This window comes from Bufo gargarizans, chromosome 2 (assembly GCF_014858855.1).
Source record: "Bufo gargarizans isolate SCDJY-AF-19 chromosome 2, ASM1485885v1, whole genome shotgun sequence".
Classification (NCBI taxonomy): domain Eukaryota; kingdom Metazoa; phylum Chordata; class Amphibia; order Anura; family Bufonidae; genus Bufo; species Bufo gargarizans.
The window spans coordinates 96,838,834-96,852,387 of NC_058081.1; the positions used below are offsets into that span (position 1 = coordinate 96,838,834).

Below are 13,554 nucleotides of genomic sequence, written 5' to 3' on the forward strand. Positions count from 1 at the left end.
ATTTTACTAGTTTTGACAGTAATGAAGACTAGTTTAATGTCCTTGGTATTACATTTCAAGTGTTAGGCCTCGTGTTAGAGCCATGCAGGATGCTGCGGGGTACTTTCGAAGTCTTTCCATAGATATTACTTGTACTGCAGTATATTGATCCACACGGCACCATACTTTAACGTACAATGCATTCAGAAAGTCTTTAGACCTTTTCTCTTTTTTCACATTTTGTTATGTTGCGGTCTTTTGCTAAAAGCTAAAAATGTTTCCCTACCATTCTTCATTCAATACCCCATAATGAGAAAAGTGAAATCTTTCTCATTGAAAAGGAGAAACTAAAATATTAAACTGACATAAGTATTTGGCACCTTTACTCAGGAGTCAAAGTTAGTTGACTTCATCTCTGCTGATCCTTTTAAACTCTGTCAATGTGTATGGGGACAGTCAGTGGACAGCATTTTTTAGGTCTCTCCACAGATGTTTGATTGGGTTAAAGTCAGGGCTCTGGTCAGGTCACTCATGAACATTCACAGAGTGTTCCCTAAGCCACTCCTGTATTGTCTTCGCTTTGTAGCTAGGGTCATTGTAGCTAGGGTCAGCCCAATCTGAGGTCCACATCACTCTAGATCAGGTGTTGAATTCTGATCAGTCTCCCTGTCCTACAGCATGCTGCTGTCACGACCATGCATCATTGTAGGGATGGTATTAGGCAGTGTCTGTTTTCCTCCAAATATGACACTTAGAATTGAGGCCAAAATGTTCAATCAACAGTTTTATCAGACCATAGAATCTTGTTTCACACAGTCCAAAAGTCCTTTAGTTGCTTTTTTTTTGCAAACCTTCATGTATCTTTTATATAGCAAAGGTTGATTTCTGGCCACTCTGCCATAAAGCCCAGATTGGTGGAGTGCTGCACTGATGGTTGACCTTCTTTAATTTTCTGCCATTTGCACACAGGACCTTTGGAACTCAGTCAGAGTGACCATTGGGGTTTTAGCACCTCGTTTACCAAGATCCCCCCCCTGATTAGTTTGGTGGGGGGCCAGATCTAAGAGGAGTATTGGTTGTTGAAAGCTTATTTCATTTCTTTTTCTGGAGGCCACTGTGCTCCTGGGAACATTATTTTGTACCCTTCTCCAGATCTGTGCCTCCACACAATCCTGTCTCTGGGCTCTACAGACAGTTCTTTCCTCCTCATGGCTTGTTTTTTCCTATGATATGCACTGTCGGCTATCAGACCTTATATAAACTGTGGTGCTTCTTTCCAAATCATGTCCAATTACAGGTGGGCTCTAATCAGTGTGCAGAAACATCTCAAAATTATCAAGAGAAAATGGATCAATGGGAAATGGGGTCCATACAAAATATTAGTTTTTCCTTTTGAATGTTTGCAAATATTTCTAAAATCTGGTTGTCTCTCGCTCAATATAGGGTATTGAGTGCAGATTGTTTAGTTTTTTTGGTTTTTTTTTTTACCACCAGGCCGCAATATAACCAAAATGTGAAAAAAGTGAAAGGGTCTAAAGACTTTCCGAGTGCACTGTAATTCCACACTATAATTCATTTATCTGGAGAGAACACTTTATATCAATAACATATTTTTATTTGCTTTTTTACATCCACCTTGATTCCTTTGTTCAGTTTGTTACTGTTTAGGCATGTAGCAGGTCTTGCACCAGGGTGGATGCTTGTGGCGCCAGCTTGATTCCTTATGAGCATAAACATATTCCACACCATTTAATTGGTTTCAGACATGCTCATCATAAGATTAATTTCATAGAATGCCATTTAAGCTGCCCTACATTTTTATGTTTGAGGAATCCAGAGCACTTTTTTTAGTTGAAAGGAGAACATATAATCTCCATGAAGATGATGCCATTGGTTGAATTTGAATCCAACATTGCTAACCACACATCTGTTGTGCCATAATACCCCCATAAGAGGACATCTGATGGAATGTGGAATTTTTTATAACCAGTTGACTTTATGTTGAATCTGATCTGCATGACATCAAGAAATTTAAGGTACCGTAGGGCTCTATGTTACAGCTCCCTAAATCTCAAAAGTACACGAGGCCTTAGGCTGGAGATGTTGCAGCCTCCACATAAAGCTCTATTCACACAATCACTAGGTTCTGTTCTGTTAGAAATCCATTGCTTTTTGACAACAAAAATAGTAAATTCTGTTGCACTATTCTTTCTTGCAATAAAGTGGAAACCTTCCGTACTCATTAGAAGTCAATGGATACATCAAGATCTGTTATTGAACTGATCCATCATAACTGCCTTGTTTCCATTAAAGGAAACCATGGTGCTTGAGTAAACAGAGCCTAATGGCAATACGTATACACTAAACTGCCGTAGATTTTCAGCATAAAGAACAGTTCATTGGCATATGGTTAGTATACTGAGAGCTGAATTTTGTAGCTGCAACTCATAAAACACCAAAGCTGGACATAAAAAAAGAGAAGGCTTCCTCTAGTTTGACTTGTTTGGAACACCTCTCTATTGTCGCACCTTTGTAGTTCCATTACTAAACCAATGACTTCAAGAATATAAACTGTAAACGTTTGCAAATTTTCAACATTTCTCCAGTGTATGTATATAAAATAAAAATGGAGCTGGGTTGTCTTGATTTAAAATATTCGGCAGTTTTATTTATACAACTCCTATGCAGAACTATGCATTGGTCTCTCCGTGGTTACAGACTACAAATAAACCCTGTGTGTAGTCTGATTCTGCAGGTATGTTGTTTCTTTTTGTAATACATTGGAGAAATAGCAAAAAATTTACCTTGGTGCTATCTTCTATTTACCACATAGCACCCTATCTCAGTTTTATGCTACAGAACAAGCACTTTTTGTCTAGTTCCCAGCATTGACTCAGTATTATATATATATGGTATATTATATGGCCATTTAATTGGTTGACTTTGATATAACAACCTACCATACACAAATATGAAATTTTACTGCAAGGATTTTATGAATTCTCATGTTCAATAATAAGGATTGTGCGTAAACAGAAGGTAAGGATTCACAGTGACAGTCTCCTCTCAAAAGCAGCAGAAATCTAATTTAATTTTGCAGCTTGTTGACTCTGAAAAATAGAAACAGTTTCAGAGCCAAATCATTTATTGCTGGAGCTATACCTTCATGTTGGCAACATTTGGCGAGCATGCCCACGGACAAGTCATGCTTCTATTCACAGAGAGTATTATGATAAAAATATGATTTCCAATTCAGTACAAATGATAGGATACATACCGTAGTATATGCCAATTAGGGGGCAGATGGTTTTCCCCCTGACATGCTCAGCAACAGGTCCTGCTGTTCCTTGAATTTTAGGATCTACCTACTGGTAAGTCTTGCAATGTGCAAATAATACTGGACCACAATGCAATGAGCCAATAAGTATATGTGGTGGGTGCTGGAGCTTCTCTCATAGTCCCAAGTGTGGCCTGTCTGCTAAACCAAAGTAGAATACCCTCTAGGTGCTGGATTGTGCTACTATGTACACTAGTCAGCAATGATGTTAATTTTTTGGGGGTACTTATGGGTTCTTCCTCTCAGCTTCAGAGAGTAGCTTTCATTTTGGCGGACTTGGCACTGTCACCTTTTCCATAATCATCCATTTATTAGTTCTGATCTTGTCCCCAGTGTGGCTTACAATTTATTTCTATATCTCATAGACTTGCACACTAGGGACCGTTTGGTAGAAAACCAATCAAGATGTCATGGTGACACTCTCTGTCCTCCACTGTCCCACTGTCTGGGGTATGCAGTGGGGCCGCATCACTTACCTTTCTTCTGCCTGGCCACCAGACTCCTGTATCCCACACTGCAAGCTGCAGCGTTGCTGCAAGGCCTTTTCCTGTGTATTAGGCCTCATTCACACAACATAATTTTTTCACGGCCTGCAAAACGGGGTTCCGTTGTTTTGTGATCCTGTGTCTGTTTTTTTTTTTTTCCCAGAATTTTTGGAGGATCACCAGACATGAAGGAAAGTAAAAAAAAAGTCGTTTTGGTGTCCGCCTGGCCGTGGCAGGAGCCAAACGGATCCGTCCTGAATTACAATGCAAGTCAATAGGGGACAGATCCGTTTGACGTTGACACAATATGGTGCAATTGCAAACGGATCCGTCCCCCATTGACTTTCAATGTAAAGTCAGGAGTCCCTATTATGCCATCGTATCAGAGTTTTCTCCAATCCGATGGTATATGTTAACTTGAAGTGTCTTCATCACCATGGGAACGCCTCTATGTTAAAAGGGGATGTTGACCCATTGTGCCAACCACCTGGAGTGGTTGGCTGCTGACCTACGGGGGTTAGAGGCACTCTAGTGAAGCACCAAGGGATCAGGCAATTCTCGGGGTCAGTGGCAGGCCAGGGTGACGGTAGGTAGTGTTCATGCAAATCCAAGAATGAGTCGAAAGGTGAGGGCAGGCAGCACAAAGTCAGAACAGAGAACAGGCATAGATCAGGCAGCATAGAGTCAGAGTCCAGGAATCAGGTCGCAGTTAGTACATGGGCAAACAGGTTACAGTTCTTTTGCAAGATCTAGCCAGCTAGAAAGACCTATGGCGCAGGTAAGGGATGGACCAAACAGCTCAGCATGTATAGGAAAGCTGATGAGCTCATTAATCAAGCAGCTGAGCACAGGGTCAGAAAGGAGGAATTACCCTTTCAATATTGCACAGAAAAGTCTCTCTTAGGCCTCATGCACACGACCGTTGTGTGCATCCGTGTCCGTTGTTCCGTTTTCTGTGATTTTCTGCCGACCCATTGACTTTCAATGGGTCAGTTGAAAACTCGGAAAATGCACCGTTGTTCATCCGCGTCCGTGATCCGTGTTTCCTGTCCGTCAAATAAATATGACCTGTCCTATTTTTTTGACTGGACAACGGTTCGCGGACCCATTCAAGTCAATGGGTCAGTGAAAAAACACGGATGCACACAAGATTTCCATCCGCGTCCGTGATCCGTGTCCGTAGGCTACTTTCACACAGATGGATGGCAGATCCGTCTGCATAAAAGCTATTTCAGATCTGAGTTTTCACTTCGTGAAAACTCAGATCCGACAGTATATTCTAACACAGAGGTGTTCCCATAGTGATGGGGACGCTTCAAGTTAGAATATACTAAGAACTGTGTACATGACTGGCCCCTGCTGCCGCACCTGAGGGGTTAATTGTGCGTATCATAGCCCCCTGTAAGAGATCAGGTGCTGCCAGGCAGGAGGGGGCAGACCCCACTCCCTCCCTCCCCAGTTTTAAATTCATTGGTGGCCATTGCGGCCCCCCTCCCTCCCCTGTATTACATTCATTGGTGGCCAGTGCGGATCCCCTCTCCCCTCCCTCCCCTGTATTACATTCATTGGTGGCCAGTGCGGCCCCCCTCCCTCCTCTGTGTTACATTCATTGGTGGCCAGTGCGGCCTCCCCTCTCCCCCCCATCATTTGTGGCAGCGGAGAGTTCCGATCGTAGTCCCAGTTTAATTGCTGGGGCTCCGATCGGTAACCATGGCAACCAGGATGCTACTGCAGTCCTGGCTGACATGGTTACTTAGCAATTTTAGAAGCATTATACTTGCCTGCGCTGTCTGTGACCTGGCCGGGCGCTCCACCTACTGGTAAGTGAAAGGTCTGTGCGGCGCATACTTATAGCACGGACCTGTCACTTACCAGTTGGAGGAGCGCCCGGCAGGTCACAGACAGCGCAGGTAATTATAATGCTTCAAAAATTGTTAAGTAACCATGGCAGCCAGGACGGCAGTGGCGTCCTGGTTGCCATGGTTACCGATCGGAGCCCCAGCGATTAAACTAAGACTCCGATCGGAACTCTCCGCTGCCACCAATGATGGGTGGGGGGGAAAGGAGGCCGCACTGGCCACCAATGAATGTAATACAGGGGAGGGAGGGAGGGGGGCCGCAATGGCCACCAATAAATTTAAAACTGGGAAGGGAGGGGGGGTCTGCCCCCTCCTGTCTGGCAGCACCTGATCTCTTACAGGGGGCAATGATACGCACAATTAACCCCTTGTGCTAATCACAGCCCCCTGTAAGAGATCAGCAGAGGGCAGTCATGTACACAGTTCTTAGTATATTCTAACTTGAAGCGTCCCCATCACTATGGGAACGCCTCTGTGTTAGAATATACTGTCGGATCTGAGTTTTCACGAAGTGAAAACTCAGATCTGAAAAAGCTTTTATGCAGACGGATCTGCGATCCATCTGTGTGAAAGTAGCCTACGGACACGGATCACGGACGAGGATGGCAATCTTGTGTGCATCCGTGTTTTTTCACTGACCCATTGACTTGAATTGTCCGTCAAAAAAATAGGACAGGTCATATTTTTTGGACGGACAGGAAACACGGATCATGGACGCGGATGAACAACGGTGCATTTTCCGAGTTTTCAACGGACCCATTGAAAGTCAATGGGTCGGCAGAAAATCACAGAAAAAAGAACAACGGACACGGATGCACACAACGGTCGTGTGCATGAGGCCTAAGAGAGACTTTTCTGTGCAATATTGAAAGGGTAATTCTCCTTTCTGACCCTGTGCTCAGCTGCTTGATTAATGAGCTCATCAGCTTTCCTATACATGCTGAGCTGTTTGTTCCATCCCTTACCTGCGCCATAGGTCTTTCTAGCTGGCTAGATCTTGCAAAAGAACTGTAACCTGTTTGCCCATGTACTAACTGCGGCCTGATTCCTGGACTCTGACTCTATGCTGCCTGATCTATGCCTGTTCTCTGTTCTGACTCTGTGCTGCCTGCCCTCACCTTTCGACTCATTCTTGGATTTGCATGAACACTACCTACCGTGACCCTGGCCTGCCACTGACCACGAGAATTGCCTGATCCCTTGTTGCTTCACTAGAGTGCCTCTAACCCCCATAGGTCAGCAGCCAACCACTCCAGGTGGTTGGCACAATGGGTCAACATCCCATATCCTTAAAGTGTAACCGTCATGTTTTCATAAAAAAAAAATCAATTTTAGCATATGTTACTGCTGCAGCAGTATTAAGCATAAAGCAATCTTTAGTTTCTTCACTTACCACTGTTTTCCTTGAGTTTTTCTCTTAGTTACGGCTGATTAAACATTTATAATATGAGGACCTTCTCAAGATGGCTCCTCTGCCAGTACTCTGAGGCCAAAACTGATTTCCCTCACCTCACATACACACTTGCTATAGCCAGCAGCTCCCTGCCAGCCAATCAGATTGGATTACTGAGAGACACACCTCCTCACTCTGAAGCCTAATGCAGGCATGCAGTGTGAAGGACCGCCCCTCTGTCTTCTTAGTCGGAGACAGACAAGCCATAGCAACTGTCTTTTAAGGGAGCAGTGGAAAGGGACAGAGGACATTAAAGAGGACCTTTCACCAGAATAAAACATCTAAACTAACTATACAGACGTGTAGAGCAGCGCCCAGGGATCCCCCTGCACTTACTGTTATCCCCGGGCGCCGCTCCGTTCGCCCGGTATAGGCTCCGGTATCTTCATAGTTAGGCTCCACCCAGGGGAACCTGCCGGCGCCTCCTTCTCCTATGCTGTAGCACTGGCCAATTGCAGCGCTCAGCTCATAGCCTGAGATGCTTTTTTCTCTCTCAGGCTATGAGCTGAGTGCTGCGATTGACCAGCACTACAGCATGGGAGAATGAGACGCCGGCAGGTTCCCCTGGGTGGAGCCTAACTATGAAGATACCGGAGGCTATACCGGGAGAACGGAGCGGCGCCCGGGGATAACAGTAAGTGCAGGGGGGTCCCTGGGCGCCGCTCTACATGTCTGTATAGTTAGTTTAGGTGTTTTATTCTGGTGAAAGGTCCTCTTTAATGAAAGCTGTTATTATAAGGTAATCGCAGATCTTTTGTCAATCATTGACAGACTAACTCAGGTATACATGCCAAGCTCTAATAAACTAGCAAATAAAATAAAAATATATGACAGTTACACTTTAACAGAAGAATTATTAACAATATGTCTGTCAGAATACTTAAAGGAGTAGTTCAACTTCCCAAAGCCACTAAATGTGTTAAAATAAGTATCCTCCCCATCCTCCCCTGCTTTCTCCAGTGCTGCTGCCCAATGCTGGTCTGATAATCAAAAAACATTGGGACATCATAGAAGAGCCTTGCCTCAGTGGTGTAGCTTTGATAAGGAGAATGAATAACATAAAATACACAGGGACATACAGACATAGCCGTGCTGGATATGTTATTTAACTGTGTTGACTGCACATTGCTAGAATTCAGTAGCCTTGGGTGTGGCCACCCTTATCGGACATGGCCAATATCTGCAGCGTCAAAATCCATTCCAGATCATGCGGATTTAAAAATCCTTGTCACGTGTCAAGTTATTTCAATGTTTAAAACGTATCCACTTCACTGCTGCTGTAAACGGATTCTCTGCATGCTTTTTCGCTGTCGACAACCAACAGCATTGATGCTGACTTTGTCATTTGGAAGAATCCATTGCGTTGCAGTGATATACACAGGATTGCATTTACACCTTCTATGGTATGTTATCTGAAGAGTTATCATCACGATACGCAAACGTTGCAGCCCTAAACCAATTCAGCTCTGCTACATCTGACCATATAAAGCAATGCACATCTAATAAATAAGTATATCAGTTCTTGTCACACTGTAAGCAGCCATCACTTGTCAGGCCTGACACGTGTGCCGGTTATTAGGATTCTGCCGGCATTCCTTTACGGCAAAGAGACAGCCGGAGTAAAATGCGCTGGAGCCTGACACTAATAGTATTATTCTTTTGTCTTTAAATCCGTTTTATGATCATTTTAATAGAGCCTGCCAAGCAAGATGCCACTCAGACATCCTCTAAAACCCTGTGGGCTTATCCTCATATTGATTTCTCCTGTTCCTATTGCAGGAAGTGCTTTTGGATGAGAGACATCAAGGTGGACAGCTGTTGGAAGAACCAAAGTTGCTTCATTTCAAGGGGAATACCTTCAGCATCCAGATTTCTGTTCTCGACATCCCTCCCTTCCTCTGGAGGATCAAACCATTTACTGCATGTCAGGTACGAGAACCATTTGTCTTTGCTGCTATAGATCTTTTCCTCTTGACGTTCTGCAGACACGGGGAACAACAACCTGGACTTTTTTTTAACTTAATACTCATTGATTAATAGCTAATGCATTTAGTGCTGCTGGAAGGGGATCAGATGAACACCAGTAATCATTAAAGACTCCAGAGTCCATCTGCTGCCAGGGGTATCCCATCTCTGATAGCGTCAGCAGATCTAGGCTTGCAGGACAAGTACGGGGACTGGAGGCCTGATGATTAGAAGCTTGGATCATACTTGGCACTAAAAGGTTGGATTTTACATAGGGTTACCATACTATAACGTACATGTCGCATATGTTTAAGCCACAGATTGCAGCTTATTTGAGGAATATGATGTGCGAGGAACTGATTTGCTGTTTCATTGACAGTTGTATGAAAGTTATAATGACAGAATAGCGGTAGAAAATCCTACATAGCCACAAATATACACATACGGTACATACACATAGACAGGGTCTGCTGACTGCTCCATCTACATACATATAGATAGCAAGTAGCAAAGATAGATAGATAGATATGAGATAGATACAATGATATGAGATAGATAGATAGACATCTCCTCCAGGTCCATTGGAGCCCTTTTAACAGTGCCTGTTGTGGGTAGCTGTGCATATTCCCTCTACACTTTACAATCCAGAAAAGGGCGCTATTGTTCTGGGGCCATCTACATGATAGTAGTGAAGGCTCCCATCACCATAAAGCCTTGCTACACCAAGGGATCCCAGGCAAGGCAAAGCCCCAAAACCTACTGAAACCCAGCCCGACCAGAAAATCACCCCACACCAACTCACAAGTGCTGTAAACAGGAACACAGTAAACAAGAGACAAGAAGAATACGTCATTGAATGGAGGAAGGAGGTGAGAGCATCCCAGAAGCTGACGGTGTACCAGAGCCTGCAGGGAGACTACAAACTGGCCCCATATCTGGAGAAACTAGGGAACCCCAGAAACCGGATAATCCTGAGCCGCTACAGACTGAGCGCCCACAGCCTGGCCGTCGAATCGAGACGGCATCAACAGAGCTACATGCCTAGAGAAAGCAGACTATGCCAGCAGTGCCACCTGGAGGAGTGGAGGATGAGGCCTACTTCCTGATATACTGTCCCAAATACTCATCAGTGATGGACATCCACTTTAGAAGACTCTCTGATCTACTCCCAGACTTCAACTCCAGAGAAGAGGAAGAGAACCTGCCCATCATGCTGGGAGAGGATGAGAACATTGTGGACATAGCAGCACAATATATCAGTGCCTGCCACAGACTGAGAGGAGCCTGATATGCCATGGACTCCTATACCCTGACCCGGGGTATGTCTGCACCCCTCCTCCCCCCTGTCATGATATGCCCATTTTTCAACCCCCTATTTCCCACATGCTTTGGCAATACTAATGTATAATTTTAGACCTGCCAATAAAGATTTATTGATAGAGAGATAGATAGATAGATATAAGATAGATAGATAGATAGATAGATAGATAGATGGATAGATCAATAGATAGATGGATAGATCAATAGATAGATAGATAGGAGATAAATATATATGGGATAGATAGAGAGATAGAGAGATAGATATGAAAAAAAAAATAGGTATTAGAGAGATAGATAGATAGATAGATAGATAGATACACTGCTTGAGAAAGGTCCAATTGAGAGGACCGAAACGTTGCTGGTGAATAAACACACGTTTTGCTTTGGATGTGCCGTGGAATTCTTTTATTTTTAGATACCGTAGATACATAGATATGAGATAGATAGATAGATAGATATGGGATAGATAGTGTCACGCCTTGCCCTGTGAATGTGCGGAGACCTGTCAGACTGGCTGCACATGTCTGACTTCTCTGTTTGTTTTGATTTGGGTTTGAGCTGGATCCACCTTCCCTCAGGTGTACTGGGTTTCATTGTTAGTGAGGCTATTTATCCTGCCTTCCCCAGTGGCCTGGGGGGAATTATAGTTCCTGGGAGCTCTGGATGTGTGGTGGATTGTCTTCTCCAGCTCTGCTCAAGATAAGTCCTATTCTTCATTTCCCTTTGTGTGTTTTATCTAGGCCTCTAGGGAGACGCTTGCTTCCTCCTAGTTTGAAGAAGCAGGTTGCCTCTTCCCTTTTCCCTGCTGCTTAGGGTTTGGCCAGGGTGTTTAGGTTTAGGCATGGGGGCATGTGCATATCCACCATAAGGGTATGCACATGGGAACAGTAGTTTAGGGAAAGCTTTTAGAGATCGCTAGGAGGTGACACTTTTCTCCCTAGCTTTTGGGTCTAGTCGTTGGTTCTGTTTGTTTTCCTGTGTTTGGTTATTTCTCCGCTTACCTACCTATTGTGACTAGATATGAGATAGCTATAGATATGAGATAGATGGATAGAGAGATAGATAGATATTAGATAGATAGATATTAGATGGATAGATAGATATTTATTAGATAGATAAATAGATAAACTTGAAAAATTACGATGCAGCACACTTTCTTGATCGGGTGCAAATCAGGCCAGTGTGGACCAGCACCACGGTCCAATTCAGTACAGCGAAAAAAAGCCAGCAGCACACCATAGAATTCAAAAAGAACACGTGCGGTTTATTCACCCAATGTCAGGCAGCAGCGACGTTTCAACCGCTTGTTGCGGTCTTTCTCAAGCTATGATAGATAAATAGATAGATAGATAGATATGGGATAGATATGAGAGATATATATAATAGATAGCTAGACAGATATAAGATAGATATGTAGATGTGAGATAGATAGAGAGATAGGTAGATACATAGATATTAGATAGATAGGTAGATAGATAGCTAGATAGATAGATATGGGATAGATAGATATGAGAGATAGCTAGATATTAGATAGACAGATAGATGGATAGATAGATAGATGTCAGATAGATTGATATGAGAGATAGCTAGATATTAGATAGATAGATATTAGATAGATAGATAATAGATACATAGATGATAGATGGATAGATAGATAGATAGATAGATATAGGATAGATTGATATTAGATAGATAGATAGCTTATACGCTAACACTCACATGTGCATACACCTCCAGGTGCCTTCGTGTAAATGTATTGCCTCCACGTGACATTTTGGGAGAACACGCCCCCTTACTCATGCGTAAGGGGGCATGTTCTCCTGAAACGTTGTGTGGAGGGGAGGAGGTGTGAACGATGTCTGTCTCAGCGACCCGCATGATGTACCATTTTATACTGGAATGAATTAAAAAAATAAAAAGAAACAAGAGGTTTTGTACCACGACTTGTGAGTATGACTTCTATTGCTCACTCACATACAACATTGGCACAGTGAGGTAACAAGTCTGCATGTCTGATAGACTGTCAGATCTGCAGAAAGGCCATCACTTCACAGGTGGAGAAAGAGGCCACAGCACTCAGGCCTCTTCAAACAGCAGGGCAGCCAAGAGTCGGAGCTCCATCAATCTGGTAATGCTATCTCACCTGGCCGTGTCAATGAAGGAGGAGAGGGAGATGACAATGAAGAAATAAAGGGAAGCAAGGGTGCAGAGAGTGACGTGGGGCCACCCGGCAGCATTTAACATAGAAGTTACATATGAATTATTTTAAAGTTTTCCAGAACAAAGCAACAGATTGCTAAAGCCCCTATTACACCACACAATATCATGAAAGGGCGTTCATAGGAATTAGCTTCTATATTCAGGCAGCCGATCAGCCAATGAGCAAGAAAACACTTGTTTGTCGGCTGATTGGCATCTTTACTCAGGACGAAAGATGCTTGATTATCGGCAGAACTTCTGGTGTAATCATCGATGAGCTGCTGATAACCAACAGAAATGAATGAGGGAGGAACAACTACGGTAGCAATTATTCTTCCCACATTCACTGTGTAATCAGACCGGTGCAAACAAGTGCCAGTGGAGGTGTTCTCATTCATCTGTGCTCCAACTGCCTGAACATCGGGCAGTATATCACCAACTTAAAAGGATTTTCCCGGATTTTACTACTGATAATCTATCCTCAGAATAGGTCATCAGTGTCCGATCGGTGGGGTCCGACACCTGGGACCTGTTTGAGAAGACACTGGCACTCCTGTGAGCACCACTACCTTCTCCTTGCTCACTAAACACAGCTGGCGGTGCTTAGTATTGTGCTCAGCCCCATTCACTTGAAAGGGACTGAGCTGCTCCTAGGCCACATGACCAATGAACGTGAAAAGCAGAGAGAAGGCCATTGTGTACTCACTAGAGCACTGCTGCCTTCTCAAACAGCTGATCGACAGGGGTTCCACGTGTCGGACCCCCACCGATCAGATACTGAAGATCTATCCAGAGGATAGGTTGTCAGTACAAATATCTTGAAAAACCCCTTAAAGTGAAAAGTATCATTACATTCAGCTGAGCTTGTCCTTCAAGGCGTTGTGCTTGGTTTACCAGAGAATTTCCTGGAGACTGAATCCCATTAAACATTATTTCACAGGTTTTCAATATTTAAAA

The 13,554-nt window shown here is 43.7% G+C and overlaps 1 protein-coding gene across 1 annotated transcript in view; it reads left to right on the plus strand.

Annotated features, from left to right (window-relative positions):
• The window catches only part of UNC5D (unc-5 netrin receptor D), a 694,878-nt gene that overhangs the window by 633,823 nt on the left and 47,501 nt on the right, over positions 1–13,554 (plus strand). Inside the window, exon 14 of the mRNA XM_044283128.1 lies at positions 8,893–9,042. Coding sequence (XP_044139063.1) covers positions 8,893–9,042 — 150 coding nt within the window. The remainder of the gene's footprint in view (positions 1–8,892; positions 9,043–13,554) is intronic.